Source organism: Brassica napus, chromosome C5 (genome assembly GCF_020379485.1).
Source record: "Brassica napus cultivar Da-Ae chromosome C5, Da-Ae, whole genome shotgun sequence".
In the NCBI taxonomy this organism is placed as follows: Eukaryota; Viridiplantae; Streptophyta; class Magnoliopsida; order Brassicales; family Brassicaceae; genus Brassica; species Brassica napus.
In genome coordinates, this window is record NC_063448.1 from 2,148,561 (window position 1) to 2,169,449 (window position 20,889).

At 31.1% G+C, this 20,889-nt stretch overlaps 3 protein-coding genes across 5 annotated transcripts; 2 read left to right on the plus strand and 1 right to left on the minus strand.

Moving 5' to 3' along the window:
• The first annotated feature begins 5,103 nt into the window (after positions 1-5,103).
• Positions 5,104-8,670, plus strand: LOC106435823 (zinc finger A20 and AN1 domain-containing stress-associated protein 5-like). Of its 2 annotated transcripts, none has more exons than XM_048757807.1 (2): positions 5,104-5,901; positions 8,488-8,670. In XM_048757807.1, the coding sequence occupies exons 1-2, from the start codon at positions 5,450-5,452 to the stop codon at positions 8,498-8,500; spliced, it is 465 nt and encodes a 154-aa protein (XP_048613764.1). In that variant the 5' UTR covers positions 5,104-5,449; the 3' UTR covers positions 8,501-8,670. The 2 variants fall into 2 exon arrangements, with proteins under 2 accessions (XP_048613764.1, XP_048613763.1); XM_048757806.1 differs by lacking the exon at positions 8,488-8,670 and adding an exon at positions 5,971-7,011.
• A 55-nt stretch (positions 8,671-8,725) lies between these two features.
• Positions 8,726-10,425, minus strand: LOC106398220 (UDP-glycosyltransferase 74E2-like). The gene is made up of 2 exons (XM_048757804.1): positions 9,738-10,425; positions 8,726-9,558 (listed from the first exon to the last, which is right to left on the minus strand). The coding sequence occupies exons 1-2, from the start codon at positions 10,380-10,382 to the stop codon at positions 8,842-8,844; spliced, it is 1,362 nt and encodes a 453-aa protein (XP_048613761.1). The 5' UTR covers positions 10,383-10,425; the 3' UTR covers positions 8,726-8,841.
• Positions 10,426-18,408: 7,983 nt separating this feature from the next.
• LOC106400520 (BTB/POZ and TAZ domain-containing protein 3) lies at positions 18,409-20,863 on the plus strand. 2 transcript variants are annotated; one of them, XM_013840874.3, is made up of 5 exons: positions 18,409-18,572; positions 19,154-19,380; positions 19,629-19,759; positions 19,845-20,468; positions 20,542-20,863. In XM_013840874.3, the coding sequence occupies exons 2-5, from the start codon at positions 19,159-19,161 to the stop codon at positions 20,666-20,668; spliced, it is 1,104 nt and encodes a 367-aa protein (XP_013696328.1). In that variant the 5' UTR covers positions 18,409-18,572; positions 19,154-19,158; the 3' UTR covers positions 20,669-20,863. The 2 variants fall into 2 exon arrangements, with proteins under 2 accessions (XP_013696328.1, XP_048613762.1); XM_048757805.1 differs by lacking the exon at positions 18,409-18,572 and having other exon boundaries at positions 19,138-19,380.
• The last annotated feature ends 26 nt before the right edge of the window (positions 20,864-20,889 follow it).

Sequence of the window (20,889 nt, forward strand, 5' to 3'; positions counted from 1 at the left end):
ATTCAAATTTATAACAATTCTTTATCCAAATTCACTATCTCTTCTTCTCAACTTGATACTCTCTTTTTGCATGACTTACACTGAAGATGACAATTGAGTTTCCTCCTGTTGCAGTGCTTAATTCTTCAAAAACGAATATTAAATCAAAGTGTTGCCAATGAGGTAATAATATATAAATGATTTTTGAGGTAGATTCTCTTTTTTGACAAACAAAAAAGATTGACTATTTAGTATTTACAAATCTGTTTTTTTTTTCAAATGGATTATTCTGATGAAGACTAAGGGACAAAAGCTGTGACTGCGTTCAAAACATCAGACCCATAACTCGATTTGAAATAAGACTGTGAGTTTTGACACTTTTCTTTCCGCTAAATTTGATAATTTTCAATTTTAATTTTTCTTCAACAAGAATTTTGGTTTATTATGTGGTTAGAAAGCAAAAGAAAGTCATTTCGGTGATGAACATGATGAAGGTCAATCATTACTAATAGAGGAATTTTAGTTACTTATATGGATTTATGCAAATACAAATTATCACTCTCCTGCATCCTTTGACATAAGGAACAGTAAATACTATCATGCAATCTAATTTATTGATAAAATGTATTTTTATACATAAAATTTTCAAAGTATTCGTTCTTGGAAAATAGATGTTCATGTAGGTAGCATTGATCAGTTGCAGATCTTTGATTTAAAATGTAAAACATAAAAATGGTTTCTCATATTTAGATGTTAATATAATTCCTGACATACTCATAACTAAAAGCAAATATTTTAAGCTTTGGTTACACTGTTTTTGTCAATATAGTACCAAAAATAAGGCTTGGAGATAATTGATTTAGTACATATAACTCTTAAGTTTTGACTATGTATGTAAATATAATTGATACTAGGGGCGCAGGTGGTTGATTTAACTTATATTCAACGTAAATTCATAAACCACTGGTTTTATAAAAATATCTCATGTATGTTTTTTTTATGTTTTGTAATTTACATATAGGGTAAAATATATTACTTTATAATATAGATGTTTGATAATAATTTTTTTTATTTGTGCATAATATTATATTAAAAAATTATAATTTGATACAATTTGATGTAATTGTACTATTCATATATTAACATGTTGTTTTCTAAGAATTATTATTAATTTTATGATATTTTTTTTCTTGAAAATTGAACTCTCGAAATTTTTATATTAACTAAATTAAATAGGGCTTAAAAATTGTTTAATATAATATATACTATATATTTCTGTTTGTGTTTTTATTTTCACCATAAAGAAACAACAACTATTATAACTAATTTATTTAAATTAATTTTAAATGCAGTGGCAGAATCTGTAAATTAAAAAAATACAAAAAAAAGTACTTAATTATTATAAATGCAATGACTAAATATGTAAATAAAAAAAGTAGTTAATCTGCAATCTATGTTTCCAAAAAGTTCTTGTTTTAATTGTTATCTATGTTTCCAAACAGTACCAAAAAGTACTTCAGTTTTAATCATATAGATAGATGTTTTCTAATAAAATGTACTTGATTTTACTTTACAATATGCATAAAAACTAGCCAATCCGTGCTTTTGCGCGGGCAAACATCTAGTAATATATATAAAATAGAACACAAAAACATCATAGTTTTAGATATACATGTTTTTAAGTCGGATACAAATCGGTTCTTATCGGGTCGGATCTATTCGGATCGGTTCTTTTTGGGTCCGGGTTATTCGGGTCGGTTCCTTTCGGTTCTGGGTCTATTCGGGTAAAAAAATTAGACTCAAAAAGTACTTGTAAACTTTCGGTCCGGATCCGGATCGGGTATTTTTGGGTCGGTTCGGGTTTTCGGGTTTTCGGGTCCATGTTAAAATGTCCAGGCCTAATTTGTTTATTGCATTGGTTTTTATTTAGCATGCCTGTTAATAGTGGGGATTAAAACGACATTAAAAAGTAGTACAGAGTGAAGTTCAATTTCGTAAACGGCTAAAAGTAGCGCCATATGGCCTTTGACAGTGGATAAGGCCGTCACGTTTAAGCAGCCTTTAAGGTGTAAAGTTCTTCTTTTAAGAAGTTTCAGGTGAACTTGACCAAAAAAAAAAAAAAAAAAGAAGTTTCAGGTGAATTTTGTAAAATGTTCCTAGTAGATTGGTAACGGTTTGGTGGGGTGTGTATAGTCAGTCAACTTTATGAAGTTTGAGGTCAAATTAGAAAAAAGAATTATTGGCATCTAGTCAATCATTGAAAGCGAAATTGTGATTAAAAATGTCACATAGAACATACAGACAGTTCAAAACATGGCTGTCACGTGTTGAATAATAACATCTAGATAAGGTGAATTTATATGAAAGTTATTTAAAAAAATATCGTATGGAAAAATAAAATTTATATTTTTGATCGAATTAATATTTTTGGCCCTTAAACAATTTTAATTTTTTTGCTAATTACATAATTTGTTTCCTGATTCCATTTTTAAAAATATTTTAGGTCAAAATTGCATAAAATGTTTAGGCAGAAAAATCTCAGGCCTACTATTTGATTACAATGAAATTATGTCAGCATGGTGTTATATCATTATTTACCAATTTAAAAGTTAATTACGGTTATACGAAGTTTACGTTCACGTGTCAATACTATCTATCTTCAATTTTTTTTCTTTTTGTGTAGTTTTTTTCATTTTGATTATTGTTCGATATAAATATTAATTTTTGAATTTATTCTCATTTCGTTCTTTTGTTTTGGCATGAGATTTAAAAAAAATGTTTAAGATTTAAAATTATTACAGAGATATATACTTAGATTAAGATCCGCGTCTTGTGCAGAAGAAATATTTTATATTTATTACTTTTATATATTTTTGTATATTATGAAATAGTAAAATAATAATTATATATCAAATAACTAAGAAATCAGTTACTATTATGTAATAAATTGGTGTACACATATAAATCAAACGACCGCTCTTATTTATTTGCAATTTTAGGGTAAATAAAAAAAAAAAAAATCTTATATATCGTATATGATATATAATTAAATTTAAATGATATTAACATAGATATATAGTATACTTTTAATATGGATATTTATTAAATGAGGTTTCTACTCATATGATTATATGATTCTTTGCATATTTGTGTAACAAAATTTAACACTAACGATTTTTTTTATTGTGGAATGTTTAGTGGTTTCAATAATTTATAATCATTTAAAAAAAACAATGAAGATTTCAAAATTAAAATATTAACTTTTCAATATATGTTCAATGCAAATATCAAAATATAAGTATGTATTTTCATATGATGTAAAATTTAATTTAAACGATATGAAATATATATTAACATAAACACCTATTAAATAAAATTATTTATTCATATGATTTTATAATAATTGTATCTTATTATAGAAAAAATAAAATAAACTTTGATCACAAAAATTTATGTGAGACTTTTAACAGTTTTAGCAATTTATACTTGTTTTGAAAAATTCAAAATACAACATATACAAAAAAATCTAAATTTTTATTATATGATTAATGTAATTGTGTAATTTATTTTAATAATAAATAATTAAACAAAAATGATAAAAAGTAATTAGATTGTTAGCAAATTTTTATTATTTAAAATCATTAATTTTCATATATATATCTTAATCACATTAGGTAATTCCGTAAGTTTTATTTAATGAAATAATATATAATAAAATTCAACTTGATAAATAAATAATCCATAATGAACATACTATATAATATAACATTCACTAGAAATTTAATTTTGGACTAACAAAATTCTCAATTGATTTTTAAGCCACCACGTAAGCAAAATTGACATTCTAATTAAGTGACACTTAAACAAGACTCTTTTTTAATTAATACAAACTTGAGGTTACAATTTTTTAAATGTTTCTCAATTAATATATATGAGATTAACTCAAAACAAAACAAATTTAACGACAATTAACAGTGGAGAATAATTAGTTGAGATCTAGATGCAACTTGGATGTATAATATACTAGGGTCGGCCCGCCCTACGGGCGGAAAGTTATAATAAAAGTGATTTTATAATAATTTATGAAGTAATTTAAAATTATGATAGATTAAAAAATATTATAAACGAAAAACTAATGAAAGACTTATGAGATCATTATAATTATCTTTTTGTTTTGAATTATAATGACAGTAAATTTCACTATTCTCTGATAAATAACATTATATTTTTAATATTTATTTTAATTCAAATGTTTTTTTTAATAATATTCTTAATTAAACTAACTTATTTAAGGTTTTTTTGCGAATATGACTCAAAACTTGAAGTCATTCCTAAAGTAATTCATGCTTTTTTTTTTGTCATGTAATTGTATATTCCCTTTGTATGTATGTTTTGTAAAATTTTGTTAAGAGAAGTATATAATAATGTTTATGGTTTTGAGAAATTTAGGGTGTCGAAGGATTATTTATGTTAAGATTAATTATATTTTAGTTAAAAAATTTTAATGAGGGGGTTCATTGAATGATTTAATGTGATAGTCAATGAGGATGCATGAATCCAACCGACTTCCATAACAGTTCCAAAATTCAACCAAGGGTAGAAGAAGTGGAATCGAACAGCCAAATACGACGCCTTCCAATTGACATTGATCGGAATTCAGCGTGGCCGGTGCATCAAATTTTCATTGGCCGTAGGTTTGAACCGGAGTTGTTAAAACGCAGCAGATCTGTCTTTCGTTCATCGACATTATTTTTGGAGAAGAAGCCGTCAAATGTGGGACTTCCTGTTACCCTAGAGCCCAGAAACCCAATTATGTTAAGCCCAAAACACTGATCTGAAATATTTATTAACAAAAAGAGAAAAGCCCATTAATAATCGTGATTAAGTGAAACGGTGAGTATCATCCAACCCGGACACATGTCGGCCTGTCAGGAACCGACTTTATGACGTGGCAAAGCAGGAGTGAGGCGAACATATTTTTATATATATAGATAGATATAGATTATATCCTGTTTTGAAAAAATGAAGAAACATGTTCGGTAAATTGTAAACAATTTGGCCCAAATATCAAAAAAAAAAAAAATCTGGGCCCATATCCCTTCATATCTCAATTGTAAAAATCATAATTAGTAAGTTATACTTTTTTGTTTTTCAACAAAGTAATTTATACAGAAAAAAAGGAAATGATAGAGAACGCATATTGCCTCGCTGTATGCATTCTAGAATCACTAAAACAACATTTAAATCATCTGTAATTCCCCTAAAGCAGTGAGGGTGTATACGTAATTTACACCTGAAGACGGAAAGCGAGGGGTGGTGGAGAGAGAGAGATGATAAGAGTTGGAATCGCGTCTCTATGAAGCCCATATATTCCATTCATCTCCTCTCTCTCTCTCTCTCTCCTCTCCCCTCCTCTCCTCTCCTCTCTCAATACGATTTGTAAGCTCGCCGGAGTAAATCAACAACACAGATGGCGCAGAGAACTGAAAAGGAAGAGACGGAGTTCAAGGTCCTCGAAACCTTGACGACGACAACAACCCCGACGCTCTACTCCAACAACTGCGGCGTCACAGCGTGTCCATCAACCAACAACATGTGCCAGAAATGTTTCAACGCCGCCGCCGCCGGTATAGATCCAAATCCGATCGCAAAAAGATCAGCCAGATCCGTCAGTCTCCGGTCAACGCCAGCCAAAGCCGCGATCCGTCCCAGGGAGACCGATCCAGTCAAGAGAGACCATCATCAACAGACCGTAAACCGATGCTCCGGTTGTCGGAAGAAAGTCGGGTTGACCGGATTCAGATGCCGATGCGGCGACCTTTTCTGCGCGGAGCACTGGTACTCGGATCGCCACGATTGCAGCTACGACTACAAAATCGCCGGTAGGGAGGCAATCGCTAGGGAGAATCCGAGTACACACAGGTATACATCTTGTCTTAAACAAACATAAGCCCGGTTATGGAGTATTGAAGACACGTGTCGTCTCTATAGGAAAGGAGTTTCCACGTGGACACACAGGAGAGACACCAACAATTTTATATATATATAGATATGGATGACTTACTCTTTAATAAATAATTTTGAAGTAGACAATCTACTCTATTAAAATAGAGTCATTATTTTATCTACCATAAAAAGTCTATTTTAGACCACTAACTAAAAATTTAACAAAATATCATAAATTTATACATATAAATCTACTAATAATAGCAATTCCAATTAATTCCAAAAGTTGTGAATTCCAATTATGTTGAAAGGTTGTAACTATTGAAAAGTTGTGACCAATCATATAAGTATTTTTTTTTTAAATTGAAAAGTTGTGACTATTCATGTAAGTATATTTTCAAGATAACTATCTTTAAACTGAAAGGATGTGACCATTTAAATTGAAAAGATGTCACTATTCAAAAAATATTGTAAAGATATCATTTAATAACTATTTATAATCTAAAAAATTGTGACTATTCATGCATAGCTTTGAAAAACTATATATATTCCATGTTATTGAGTTTCTTATTGTAATCTTTCACAATTAATTAAAATGTGTTTCTAAAGCGAGTGTTTATAATTATTTATCTGATCTATTACAATAGTCAAATGAAGAATTGTAACTTCTCAAATGTAATGCTGCAACTATTGATGCTTGGAAATATTGTTGATTAACCATACTGATGATAGCAACCTTGGGTTAAAAACTATATTATCTAGTGTGTATGTATTTTCATTCTATATATATAGAAGTATAGATAGAAGTTAAAATCTTTTAACTAATAAACACATAAACTTATATCAATTTTATTAATTATTTTTATATTTGTAATATTTTATAAATATAATTTAACTGACTTAACTTAATTTTTCAGAGATGCAACTGTTAATTTAAAAATACAGAATTTTCATCACCGAAAGCTGCATCTAATAGTTATGAAGATTAATATGAAAAGTTGTATCTATTGGTTTTGTGAATCATTCTATCTATATAATGTGTCTATACAACACGTTTTTCCTTAAATCCCATTCTTTCGGAAGTCATATTATATTTTCTGTTAATTAAATGGGTAAACATTCAGTAAACGTAATACACAATTGCAAGACTTTAATCGTTCAATTCAATCATTTCCCTTCAGGAGTACGAAGAATATTGTCTTATACATATCCGTATAATCAAAGATCCAGTACTGAAGTATTCAGTAACGACAAAGGTTATCTTGCATTTCATAAAAAAAATAATATATTAATTAACAATCTATTTTTCTAACTGTATTTGAGTTTATAAATTTATATATTAATTTAATTTTCCTCATTATTTTTAAACATATAACTAAAGGAGTTAAAAAACAACAATGATACTGAAGAAAAACAAAAAAAAACTATTGCAAAAGATGAAAATGGTGAAAACAATACGGATGTAGTGCCTGAGATGGATTATTTTTTAGATTGTAGGTATGTATCAGCCTATGAGATTATGCAACGGTTCTTCAAATTTAAAATTCCTCACCAAAGAGTTCCTATTACAAGGTCAAGTATTCATTTGCTCCTTGAACATCAAATAATTGTACAAGACAATGACAGTTTACAAAAGTTAGTCTTTAACACGGAGTAGGATAACATGTTTACTGTTTGGTTAAAAAAAATAAACATGATTTTGTGGCACGTGAGCTAAGTTACGTTCAAATTCCATCAAAACGTTTATGGAAGACAATGCCTCATTTAAAAAAAATATTTTAAAAATACCATTTTAAGATAACTACCCATAATCTGAAAAATTGTGACTATTTATATATAGCTTTGAAAATTTATAAATAGTCCATGTCCATGAATTTTTTACCGTAAATATTTCACAAATTCTTAAAACGTTGATGAAGAAACTTCTGTATAGTTACCTAGTCTAAATAATAACATTCCGGTAAAAAATCCAATCCAAATCTGTTATGCAATTTTTGTTTTACCAACCATATTTAATCTAGGCTAGATTTTATGTATTTTTGGGTAGTTAAATATGATACATTAATTTTTTTTTTCAAAATATAATATTATCTAATTTAATTTTCTCACATAAAATATTTTGATAATAAAAACTTTTAATAATTCACATAAAACTAATGTTTAAAATTAAATTATTAATATGATGTTAAATTTTTTAAATAAATAAATAAAAATATGCGGTGAATATATGATTAGTACAATTTCATCAAAAATAAATTTCAATCTTTATATATATATATATATATACAGTTTCAAAGTAATATTTTTTACACAATCAAAAATTGGTATAAATATATATTTTTATAATTTTTTTTATATTTTCTACAACAAAAATAAATTCGCACTGACGTGCGGATTCAACTTTTTTTTTAACACCACGTGCGGATTCAACTCTAGTTAATTTCTAAGAGCATGTTTAACGGAAAAATCTAGTGGAAATATCAGCTATTAGAAAGAAAAAAATTAAAATAATAAAAAGACATGTGAAATGGTAAGAAAAGCTTCTATTGGGGCACCTTTCAGGTACAGGTTGTAACACATGTTACCAACGGTGGGGATGTTCTTTGGAGATCTTAGCACTGAAAAATTGTTATTTTACTGCATGTTAATTATCTATTTAAATTAATTTATTTTACATAAAAGTCTACAATTGAACTAAAGAGAGGTGGTCCGATAACATCTTTTTTAAGATTCTTTTGGGTTTCTCTCTTATTTTTTCTTATTAGATATCCATTATCATATCTTCCATAGAAAAGCTATAAAGAAAAATAAAGTCATTTTATCATTTAAAAATGATTTTTTTCTTTCTCCTAGAAACTTTAACATCTTGTTGATCAAAAAAAAAAAAAGAAACTTTAACATCTCAAATGAAACTCTTCAATAAAACATAGAAACAAACTCATCGATGCTCTTATCAGAACTACCTCCTTCAGAAACAGCTTCTAGAGCCAACACTTTCCACTTCTCAGCATTCCTTCTCATCTCTTTCCCTTTCTCTTCTCCCATAACTTCTCCCACACATCTCACAATCTCATCTCTTCTCACAAACCCATCAGCTTCTGCCTTAACCCTAACCCCCACCTTCCACACATCCTCCATGAACTTAGCATTCGTTGGCTGATCTGTCCAATGAGGCATACCAATCATTGGAACTCCTAAACTCAAACCTTCCAACGTCGAGTTCCATCCACAATGTGTCAAGAAACAACCCACAGATTCATGGGCAAGAACTTCAAGCTGCGGACTCCAGCTCACAAACAATCCTTTCTCACCGATTTCCTCTACATAGCTTATTGGAATCTTGTTCATCTCTGTTTCCCTCACAACCCATAAGAAGAAACATCCGCTCTGTTTCAGACCTTCTGCGAGCTCCATCATTTGATCGTCTTTTAGAATCACCAAGCTTCCAAAAGATACATAGACAACTGAGTTAGGCTGCTTTGAGTTTAGCCACTCCATGCATTCAGCGGATTTTGCGGTGAAGAGGCTGAATCCGTAGTTCTTATCTTCAGAGAGTCGCTTGTCTAAATACATCGATGGAACCGTTGGTCCAATGTTTAAGACTGACCACATGCGTTTGACCCATTTCAATAACTAAAAAACAGCAAAATAAAACAAATGAAATTAATCATAATCATTTACAATCATAACCATTTACATTGATATATATATATATGATGATAATAAAAACAAGGCTAGACTAATTAATTTTTTGTAACAACCTAACCATTTATATAATATTTTTAAAAAATATCTCTGATATAATTCGATACCTTTTCTTCCAAGTTATCGAAAGTGTTGCACACCAATATGTCGACTCGGTCAATGTTTGAGAGCTGTTCGGTCACAATCCTTAGTATCTTCGGGTAAGAGGACGATTCACAGAGGTAAGACGGCAAATCGTTGGCACTCAGCATAGGAAACGCAGGGAAAGATGCTAACGTCGAGTGACCGTGCTTTGAGGACGGTACGGAGAACGATCCCTTGTGTGCATGGTAGTAAATAACTGAGACAAGCCAAGGTTGCGTGAAAAACGCGGCACCTCTCAAACCATGATCATGAGCTACATCAAGAAGCCAAGGCAAGGTGGAGTCGTACACGAGAGCCCTAGGAGGATTCTCCAAGAGTTTCATGTCTTGTATCAACTCCGGTAAGTGGTTTTTGATGCTGGTGTATACTCTGTCGATGTAATCATCGAGGTCTTGTAACGGGTCCTTGCCTTCTTGGGAGCCACTGGGGATGGGGAAGACACTGATTGAGTCATTCTCTGTTTTGTAAGGCGGAGAGGGTTTGTCGGAGACGAGGACAAGAGTGGACGTAAGGCCCTTTGAGGCTAAGCGTTTGCAGAATTGGAACATTGGAGTAAGGTGGCCTTGTACCGGGAAAGGCAAGACGATAACATGAGATCCGTGTATCATTTTTGTTTTTCTCTTATGTTATTGGTTATACTCTGGTTCGATGTGAGGGGTGTGTTTAACTGTTTATACAGAGCCAATAAGATTGGATTAGATGATTTTTATTGGACTACGTCTTTGTTGGGACGATTCCTTGGACTAGAATCCAAGAAGGGTAAGATTTCTTGTCGACCAAGAAGTGATGATAATGCAATAAACCAATCTATGTTGATATAACAATTGTAATTTTATTATAGTTTTACCTTCTTTTTTGTCAACTTATAGTTTTACCAATAGCATGTGAAAAAGTACGATAGGTTCGGTTGGTCATCTTCCATGAGAGAAAGAGAGACTGAATCTCAGCTTGTTGGGTTTTGTTTTATGTTTTCTGTGTTAAAAAAATTTTATTTGACTAGTAGGAATCTTTTTTTTTTACTGAATAGGAATCTAAAGAGAACCCTAGACACGGGATGCTAGGAGGGTTTTTAAGGGAAAAGGTGGTGTGGAACCCACCGAAAGGGAGAGACGAGTGTCTCCTGTCGCGAAATAAGCGATGTATTTTGCACTGTTTCGTGGGTTCCATTGACACGGAGCGATCCGCGATTAGTTGATTTTTAATTTTTTTTAAATCAGACAAATAATAATAATAATAATAATAATAATAAGAAACTCAAGTTGGGTATTTACGTTGAGGGTGCTCTAAGAACATTATTAGTGATTGATTTCTCAAAACTAAGTCTCTCGTATTATTATATTAATAACTTGATTTATTAATTAATTTTAAAATGTAAAATAAAGTTAGATCAATTAGAAGAAGACACGTTAGCACTATAGTTTCTTAAGAATTATGTTGAGTCCGTCCCTGCACATATGATTCTTACCTTTTGATGTTTCTCTCTGCTACTGTGTAGTTGTTTATTAATTTTTGTAGCAAGAGACTCTTCCAAAAGAACACCAATGCAGGTACTCTAAGACGATAATTATCGCATGGATTTTAAGGGGGTTTCTTCAAAAATACAATGTGTGGCTCCACTAAACCATAAAAACCGGTCCCAAAAGTCATGAAATAAAGACCGATCTTGGAGGGATTTTTGCACGGTTCGCGGGCTCCACCGACACGTGGCGGCCCACTAATACCATGATTAACCCCAATCTCTTAACTGGGGTTCTTAGCTTCGGCTAAGAGACGATTCTTAGCTTTTCTTAGATTTTAACTAAGAAAATGTAAGAACCGTCTCTTATATTAAATAAGAGATATAAAAGCTTTTTCTTAGCCGAAAAGTGTAAAAAAAATAAAAAAAATGTTTAATCATGAGTTAAGAATCCCGACTAAAAAGATAAAAAAAAAATGTTAAATTGAGATCTACAATTTTTAGACTAATAAACTGATTGTACAATGTTTTCGATGCTTTGTAAAAAAAATTAAAAATAGGGTAACAAAAAATGTACATATCCATGTGCGTCACTAGAAAACCAAATGACAGCGACTTTGTCAGAATACTAAATTTTAGTTTTTAGGGTGTTGATTTGATCCCCAAAAAAAAAAGGTGTTGATGAGTTTATTTGACAAATAATCAAAAAAGTAATTAGATTTGTAGTGAAAAGTTAGAAAGAGATAGAAAAAAAAAAGTAAGGAGAAAAAACATGTGTTTGGTTAAATAGTGAATTTGAAGTTTTTATGTATATAAAATTACCGTTTCGATCAACAATCCGAAAAGTGTCCAATGGAGTTTTGTAGAATATCAAAACCCTATTTATTTCTTTCAATTCTTGTTTTTTTCCTTTGTTCTACTTCTGAGAGAGCATAATAGGTTTGCAGACTGTAAGGCTAAATTTGCTTTATATAATATGCACTCTTCTCGGACCTGGACGTTTATTTTTATAAAGTACTAGATAAAGAAACCGGTGCGATATCGCACGGAATCGTTTTGTATAAAAAATATAATACAATCTATATAAATAATCAAGTTAATCTTAATGATTAAAATATGATTTGCAAAGTATTTATATAATATATATATAAACCGTAATGTTCCGGTTATACTTTATCTGAACAAATATTGCATACAATTATGTCTATATCTTTTAAAAGGTTTTCTTACAATTTTAACATGATATTTAGCTCCAACCACTTCTTAAAAAATTCAATTATTTTGGCTGAATCAGCAAATAATATTTTAACAGTCGATTATAAGTTTCTTCCACTGAGTTTAATGATAGTAACCAGAGATCTAAATGTATTAAAACAGTAAGTAAATAAGGAAAAAAAACAATAGCGCTGGAGTCACCGTCGGCCAGAAATCAAAAGAAAATTGTTTAAGAGTTCAAAAGACATAAGATGGAAAAGATACAATTTTATAACAAAAAGATACAACCGTAGTTTACCGTTAATGATTATAAACGAGAAGATACAACAAACAAACATGAGTAGAGTTATAATGAAAAGAAGCAACTGTTGAATTAATTGGTATTGCCTATAGTAATTGTAGGTTGGAGGCACATATGCTAATCTTGAAAGTTTATTAAAAAAAACAAATATAGAAAAGGTTTTAGAATTAATTTACAATTATGATAAAATGAAATTTTAGATTTTTTCAAAATATAAGTATTAATGTGTTATTTTAATTTTAATATATAAGTTTAAGACAAAGATAACCTGTATAACTACATTGTCAATTCCAAATAAACGTAACATTATAAACTTGATAAAAACATATATACACAAAAAATGAAAAAAAAAAATCAATTTGGATACTTGTTATTTTTTAAAGCTGTAAAATCTACAGCATGTTACTTTTATGTTTAATTATATTTTTTGTTTTACAAAAAAAAGTATAAGAAATCGAGGAAAAATTACCTGGATTGATATCCTTTTTGTCTTCTCGATGCAGACCTTTTTGCACCAGTGTTTTTTTGTAACTTGAGCAAAGGGATAGTTATATTTATAGTAAAATAAACAGTTAGTAATAATTACTGGAGAAAAGATACGTTCATAACTATTCATTACTTTCGGATTTCTTAAATAATTATAATTAAGAAATAAGGTACATAATTAAGGCTAAACATTAGTGTTACATTCTTTGTTAACATCATTAAATGTGGGGTGTGGTATGATCAGAGAAAAATATATATCCAAAAACAAATATATATATATATATATATATAAGAAATCAATTCATAAATTATTTTTTTAATGATGGAAAGACATGTCCCTTTAAAAAGTAACTAGATTTTGATCCGCGCTTTCAAAGCGCGGATTTATTTTCCTTAAATTTTTTTAAAAAATTTACAAATATTTAATAAATGTCATATTTTCATATATTTGTGTTTTATTTTATAGAAGACTTAAATTTTTTATCTTTTGATCCGCGCCTTAAAGACGCAGAATAATTTTCCTTTTAAAATTTTATTGAAAAATATATTTGTAAAATGTAATTTGTTTCGTAGATTTTATCTTTATTTTATAATATAATTGTGTTAATATAATTTTGTTGATTTTATATTTTTTTTGTTTTTTTAATGATTATCTTTGTTTATTATTGGAATAACATTACATCATGTTTTAAAAGGTTTCAAATCTTACTGCATATGGAATATAATATAGGAATTATATAGATTAGAGCGTGTAATTAATATATGTAGTGTTGCCCAAGTTATTCTTTAATATGTTTATTAGAGTTTAGGAATTTGTTACAATATCAATTTCTAATTTTTTAAACAATAATAATATAGAAACCATTGGTGATAATCGAAATAGGAAATTAACTTAAGTTTTTTATTATTTTCGATTGATTAATCAAACTAATTTTAATTTGTTTGTTCCTACTTTAATATTTTTGTATTCTTCTCAAATGAGATTCGGAAAAAGTTCTTGTTTGTTTGCAGTGCCTAGAATTTGATATTTTTCTGAAACAGTGAAACTACGATGATAATAAAAGCGTCTGTTATCTGTAAAAACTGACTAATCTCCCCATCAAATTTCCATGGAATCTATCCAGAGAACAAACCTCTGCCTCATGGTTCCTGTTCCATTAACAACCAGGCTCCATCTCCCTTTTATAGTTAACCCCTTGAACATCTTGTTAACATTTTGTTAACATCTTATTTTCTGCAACAACGGGGAATTTTTTCTCCATACTCTTTGCCCATTTAGTTTACTATTTTTTTCGCTATTTAATTAGTAAAAGGTCCTTCCAATGAAATATGAATACATAAACAACCCGCAATATATTTCCTTCTTATCATAATAAGACTTGGACTGAAAGATGCATTCTTTGATTAACCAGCCATATTATACATAACTATGTTCAAAACTCGCAAAACCGTACAACACGATAAACAACCATCAACCCATAATAAGGACCTCCCATAAATTATTGCATCCCATAGACCTTTGATAGTTGAGAAACCTATTGAATGAAGGGTGTATGTACCATGTATCCATCAAAAACTCATGTAATATATACCAAGATAGACCACCCGATTTCCTTTCTTGTACTTCCTTTGAGATACTATGTATCCACAAAAACCTAGGACCTTTTAGTTTTTTTTTTGCAACCTCTTGTTCCTTGTATATATGACTCTACATCCCGCTTAACTTGAACCCCCAAGACCCCATGAACACATGTAAAGTGTTTAATAGAATAAGAGAAAAAGTACCAACCATAGTGAATCAAGTGAGAGAACTCTATATGCTTGTAAACACCAGAGCCACGAGAAAAGGTTATAAGACCTAAACAGTCACACTAATCCTGAAATGTCAAAAGCCTACCAACCTTGTATTATCTACTTGATAAAGCTGTAATGACTTTACAAACTTTTGTGTTAAAAACCTCAAACAAATATCCAATAAGCTCAAAAAAGAACTGAACAGAAGAAAAAAAACTCAAAAGAAACCAGAGAATCCAGTTCAATATTCCAAAACTTTGAAAACAGAATAGGAAAATTATTTGAACTTGGACTCAATGGCCCAAAAGAAAAAAAAATGTGAAAATTGGATATGATTTCTTAATCGGCGCAAATGGCCCAAGGGAGATCTGATGTGGACAGTGGGCTGGATCCGAAAAATGGCCCAATATAGATGTGTTATTAATATACTTGATTGCCCTTAATAAAACATGCAATGTTAGTAAAGAAAAGGCAGACTAAGGTAAAAAGGACGATATGATCCTGTTTTAATAGTATAGATTATTCATTCCAAACAGTTAACTTATAAATAAAACTAAAACTACTTACATACTTCTTAGAATACGTCTATATAAATAATACGCCTACAACACGAGAGTTGAATTATATCAAAACAGATAAAACAACAGAGAATAAAAACACCATTTTCATTTCTTTTTATTGTCTTTATTACAGTGTCACAGACACAGATGATCACTAGAACACACGATATCTTGCTCTTTTGATGTTACACAAAAGAGGCACTTGGTATGTAAGGTTTAGTAACGCGTGGATCAATAAAAACATTGTGTTGTAGAAAATAGAATACAAATAAAAAGAAGGTATGATGTTGCTTTCTTAATATCGTTAACATTAATCTCTGAAAACCGTGTAATCGTAGTTCTTAATCTCTGAAAACAACACATGAAGAAATATGAAGATGCGTGTAAAGATAACTCCACCGTTATATGGAATCTGTTCGGATTGTTAAAAATCTCGTGTCCAACTCTATATTCTCCGATTAGTACGATATTGTCCACTTTGGGCATAAGAGGCAGGCCCGCATGGATTTACTTTTGGTTTCCATCCCAAAAGGCCTCGTACTATTAGAGTTGGACATCTCTTTATATATTAGACACTCATTGTCTAATTCTCCAATGTAGGACTTAGTTTGCTATCTCACATTCTCCCCCTCAAACTAAGGATCACATTCATCTCGTGTCCCACAACTGACTTCCAGAATCTTTTGACTTGATCTCTGCCACACACCTCTCACTCCTAACTCATAGGATACCATTCATCTCTCGAAGGGTATATTGGTCTTTTTGCAGATTTCTCATCAACCGTTCTGATACCAATTGTTGGGATTGTTAAAAATCATGTGTCCAACTCTATATTCTCCGATTAGTACGATATTGTTCACTTTGGGCCTAAGAGGCAGACCCGCATGGATTTTTTTTTGGTTTCCATCTCAAAATGCCTCGTACTATTAGAGTTGAACATCTCTTTATATATTAGACACTCATTGTCTAATTCTCCAATGTGAGACTTAGTTTGCTATCTCACAGAATCGTCTTTTCAATTATAAATTTCTTCCACTGAGTTTAATGGTAGTAACCAGATATCTAAATGTAATAAAAACAGAAAGTAAATAAGAAGAGAAAATAACCAGCGTTGGGTTGACAGAAAAAAAAAACCAGCGTTGGAGTCAATGTTGGACGGAAATATAAAAAAATTGTTTAACAATCGCTTGGAAATAGCCGGTTTAGAGCGGAGAGATGAGTACTAGTGAGGATGAAATTATGATGATATGAAGGTGCAAAAATTTAACAACACAATTATATAGAGTTCAAAAGACATAAGAGGAAAAAATTCAACTTTATAACGAAAAGATACAACCGTAATTACCGTAATCGGTTATAAACGAAAAGATAAAACCAACATGTATGAATCAAGTTATAACGAAAAGACGCAACCTTATGAATTAATTATGATTGCTATTATAAATACATTGTGAATCCAATTAATTCTAAAAGTTGCGAATTTCAATTAGGTTGAAAAGTTATTTCCTTTTATTAAAAACTGAAATCTATAAATAATAACAAACTCAAGATGACTTAATCACTTTTTCATAGGAAAATAAAAACTAAATCTAATGGTTGAGTTTATCAATATCTTGTAATCCAATGGACAAGATCATCCCTCGTATATAAGATCCTACGTCATCAATATATTTCAATAAAAGACTCAACGGTTCTCTTCTCTACATCCGCCTCTTCATCGTGTGCTTCCTTTCGGATTCAACCAACGCGTCTCAGCAATTACACCTTTTTGGAGTCAGCTCTTTAATCAATCTATAGAAGAAAGTTTCAGATTTCTTATTTTTACATATTCTATCATCGTACATCAGTTTTTTTCGAGATGTGTGAATTTTCCTCTCATTACAATTCACCATCATCGTCGTTTTTCTTTGGGACATGCATTTGTAATTGCAATTTTCCTCTCACATAGTAGAGACGCTCTGGCTGTACATTTTATGAGAACCTGATTTTATGATTTTACAAAACACTAAATTACAATTAAAAATTATGTGCTTTGAGTTCAGAGTGATTAAAATTTTTATTTAGTTGTGTTGTTCTCTGTCCCTAAAAAAACACTGTAAAACAGTGAGCAAAATTATAATGAAAAGAAAAATCTATAAAATTCAAAATATATTGTAACAAACTAATTGCATAGAACTTTTTTTCTTCACCATTTTATTTGATTTGTCAAAATTATGTTTTCAGAAAGTATCGACATAGCTATTTATAGATTTTCAAAATTTTGTTTGAAGAGTCACATCGTTTCCATTTTAAATGTTATTTTTATTGAAATAATACTTATGAAGAGTCACAATTTTTTAATATAAAGGGTCACATTTTTTTAATATATACAGTTATTTTAAAATAAAATGAAAACACAACTTTAAAATAAAAAGATACTAACTTTTAATTGTTGAAAACACATAAGCTTTCAATTTAAATGAAGTTCACAATCTTTGGAATTATTTGAGATTGCTATTATAAGTAGATATCTTGGTTGCTCAAAAAAAGGGACAAATTTAAAATATCCCATTAACTGGATTTTTATAAATTGGTTTCTCAAAACAAAAGGACAAATTTAAGATATCCTATTAATTGGATTGTTGCCAAAAAAAAAAAAAAAATATCCATTAATTGGGCTTTCAAATAAAATTATTGGGCCATTGCTAACAAAGATCACTAACTTTGGTCTATACTCTACTCTATTCAAGATCAGCCGCCATATGTCTTTCAATCTTTTCCTGGCCGCTATATAACGACGACGTTTTGTATGCAAACTTGCTACTTCCCGCCGCGTCCTTTGGTTTCTCTCTGTATTGAGATTTAACGACGAAACCACTAGGCAACAAAGCTTCTCACTCTTCGCGTTCATTGTCTCTCTCTCTCTCTCCCTCTCCCCTTATTCTTCAAGATTAATATTATCAGCGTTGAGTTCGTGGTTGAAGATTAACGAATTCTCACTCTCTGGGTAAGTGAATGACAATGCTTCTTTCCTTTCTTCTTCTTCTTTCTTCTTGGTTAACAATTTTGATTTCTTTGAGTATTTTCTGTCGTTCTACGTTCTAGGTTTTGATTACTTTCTTAAATGACTCAGAATCTTCCGTATACTTTTCACCTTCTGATCTGTTTTATAAAGTCACCAGGATGCTATTGTTCTTTGTTCTCTCGTTTCTTGGTCTTCAAAATCTCTGTATTCTCTTTGATATTCGTTTAAGTACGTTGGCAATGGTATTGATAATCTCTGTATCTACCTCTGTAGTCACCGTTTGATCTTTTTGGATTAAGACTTGCTGTCCAAGTTACTAACTTTGTGTTCTCCGTTTTGCTCAAATGGGATTCTTGACTTTTTTTTACCGAGTTTTGATTCTTCTTAAGTTATAAGATTGCATTGGATCAGGGAACTTGAGAGTTGAGATTTGACTCTTATGTTTCTGGTAGCTTATTGCATTTGATTGAAAGAATCGTTTCTGTCCCTTAATGAGAGATTAGAAGAGTCTTTTTATATATATGCTTCTGCTGATGATGAGTTGATTATGTTTCATTCTACAGAAACAATGTCTAGTACCAAGATGAACATTCCGAAACCTCCTCCTCTTCCTCGTGTAACCTACCAGCGTCTTCAAGCTTCCAAAACCAAACCTTCCAGCTCATCATCACGCCTTGTGCCAAAAGAAACAGTAGCAACTTGGGATAAGGTTTTCAGAGATGGAACTGGAGGTGATACCAATGTTCAAACCGAGGACAACTATTATCTATTAGCCCATTCAAGTATCCTGGTACGTTCTTTGTCATAACATGAATCTATTTTCTTTTAACTCATGTGAGAGAGAAGCAATGTGCATGAGGGATGAGATAATTCTTTAGAATAGAGAATTAATTTTTTTTTGTTTCTTTCACATTTCAAACTCATAGTTACATCTTTTGTACAAAAGGTTTTTTGGATGAATAAAATTTTACATTTATTCGAGAGAAAAAAAAAATGTGCATGAGGGATATAATAAAACAAGGTTGTTGTCTTGTGCAGTCTGCAGCTTCACCTGTTATAGCGAACCTTCTCAATCAGTCCAGGGACAAAAATGGAAAACCATACCTCAAAATCTCTGGAGTGCCATATCAACCAGTCCACATGTTCCTTCGGTTTCTCTACTCGTCCTGGTACGTCCTATCCTCTCTGTGTTCAATGCTAGTTTCTCTTTTTTCTTGTGTAAAGCTTGCTTGACACACAAGAAAACACTTTCAGCTACGAGGAGGATGAAATGAAGGAGTGTGTGATCCCTTTGCTTTTTCTCTCACACATCTACTCGATTCCATCTCTCAAAAGAGTCTGCGTAGACGTTCTCGACCAAGAAGGATACATCAACAAGGAGAACGTGGTCGACGTGCTCCTGCTAGCACGAGCCTGCGACGCCGTGAGGATTTTCTTTCGATGTATTTCGATGGTCGTCAAGGACTTCGAATCTATCTCTCAAACGGAAGGGTGGAAAGAGATGATACGGTCTGATCCTCTCCTCGAACAAGAAGTCGAGGCAGCTGTCGAAGCGCAGAAAGAGAGACAAGAAAGAAGGGTAAAGCTCGTGGAGAAGAAGATGTATTTGGAACTCTATGAAACCCTAGAAGCTCTTGTGCACATATACAGAGAAGGTTGCGTGACGATCGGGCCTCGTGATAAAGAGCTTAGAGGAGGAAGCGAGACAGTGTGTGAGTTCCGGTTTTGTAAAGGAGTTGAAGGTGCGCTTCGACATTTCTTGGGATGCAAGTCTAGGGCTTCTTCTTGTTCTCGTTGCAAAAGGTTGTGGCAGCTTTTTCAGCTTCACGCTTGTATCTGTGATGATGATTCTGATTCTTGCGAGGTCCCTCTCTGCCGGTAAGTTTCAGTTTTACAGGTCCAGTTTTATGGAAACAAGATTGTGACGGTCCATTGTTTTGAATCTTTGTAGGAGTTTGAAGGAGAAAATGAAGATTAGGAAGAGAGAAGAATCTAAATGGAGATTGCTTGCGGAAAAAGTTATGGCAGCGAAGAACAGTCTAGGGCCATTCTCTGCACGTCTTTTTGCTTTGGTATAAGACAGGTTTTAGAGTCATTAAAAATGTAAATATATTCAAGGGAGATCGACATAGACTATGTGCGCAAGTTAATTGTATACTGCGCAAGAAGAAGGCGCACAATAGTGCCGATTCATGATATACAAAGTTGGTTTTAACGACTTTAGAGGCAGGCAAATGATAATTGAAATTTTTGACTAATATTTGTTCATATCATGCTTGTCATGTCTTAATATTTCAAG

Excerpts from the sequence above, each read along its gene's own strand:
- LOC106435823 (XM_048757806.1), top strand. The coding sequence starts at position 5,450 with ATGGCGCAGAGAACTGAAAAGGAAGAGACGGAGTTCAAGGTCCTCGAA. Across the intron at positions 5,902-5,970 it reads GAGAATCCGAGTACACACAG|GAAAGGAGTTTCCACGTGGA; the intron begins GTATACATCTTG and ends TCGTCTCTATAG.
- LOC106398220 (XM_048757804.1), bottom strand. The coding sequence starts at position 10,382 with ATGATACACGGATCTCATGTTATCGTCTTGCCTTTCCCGGTACAAGGC. Across the intron at positions 9,559-9,737 it reads TCGATAACTTGGAAGAAAAG|TTATTGAAATGGGTCAAACG; the intron begins GTATCGAATTAT and ends GCTGTTTTTTAG.
- LOC106400520 (XM_048757805.1), top strand. The coding sequence starts at position 19,138 with ATGTTTCATTCTACAGAAACAATGTCTAGTACCAAGATGAACATTCCG. Across the intron at positions 19,760-19,844 it reads CGGTTTCTCTACTCGTCCTG|CTACGAGGAGGATGAAATGA; the intron begins GTACGTCCTATC and ends AAACACTTTCAG. Across the intron at positions 20,469-20,541 it reads TGCGAGGTCCCTCTCTGCCG|GAGTTTGAAGGAGAAAATGA; the intron begins GTAAGTTTCAGT and ends GAATCTTTGTAG.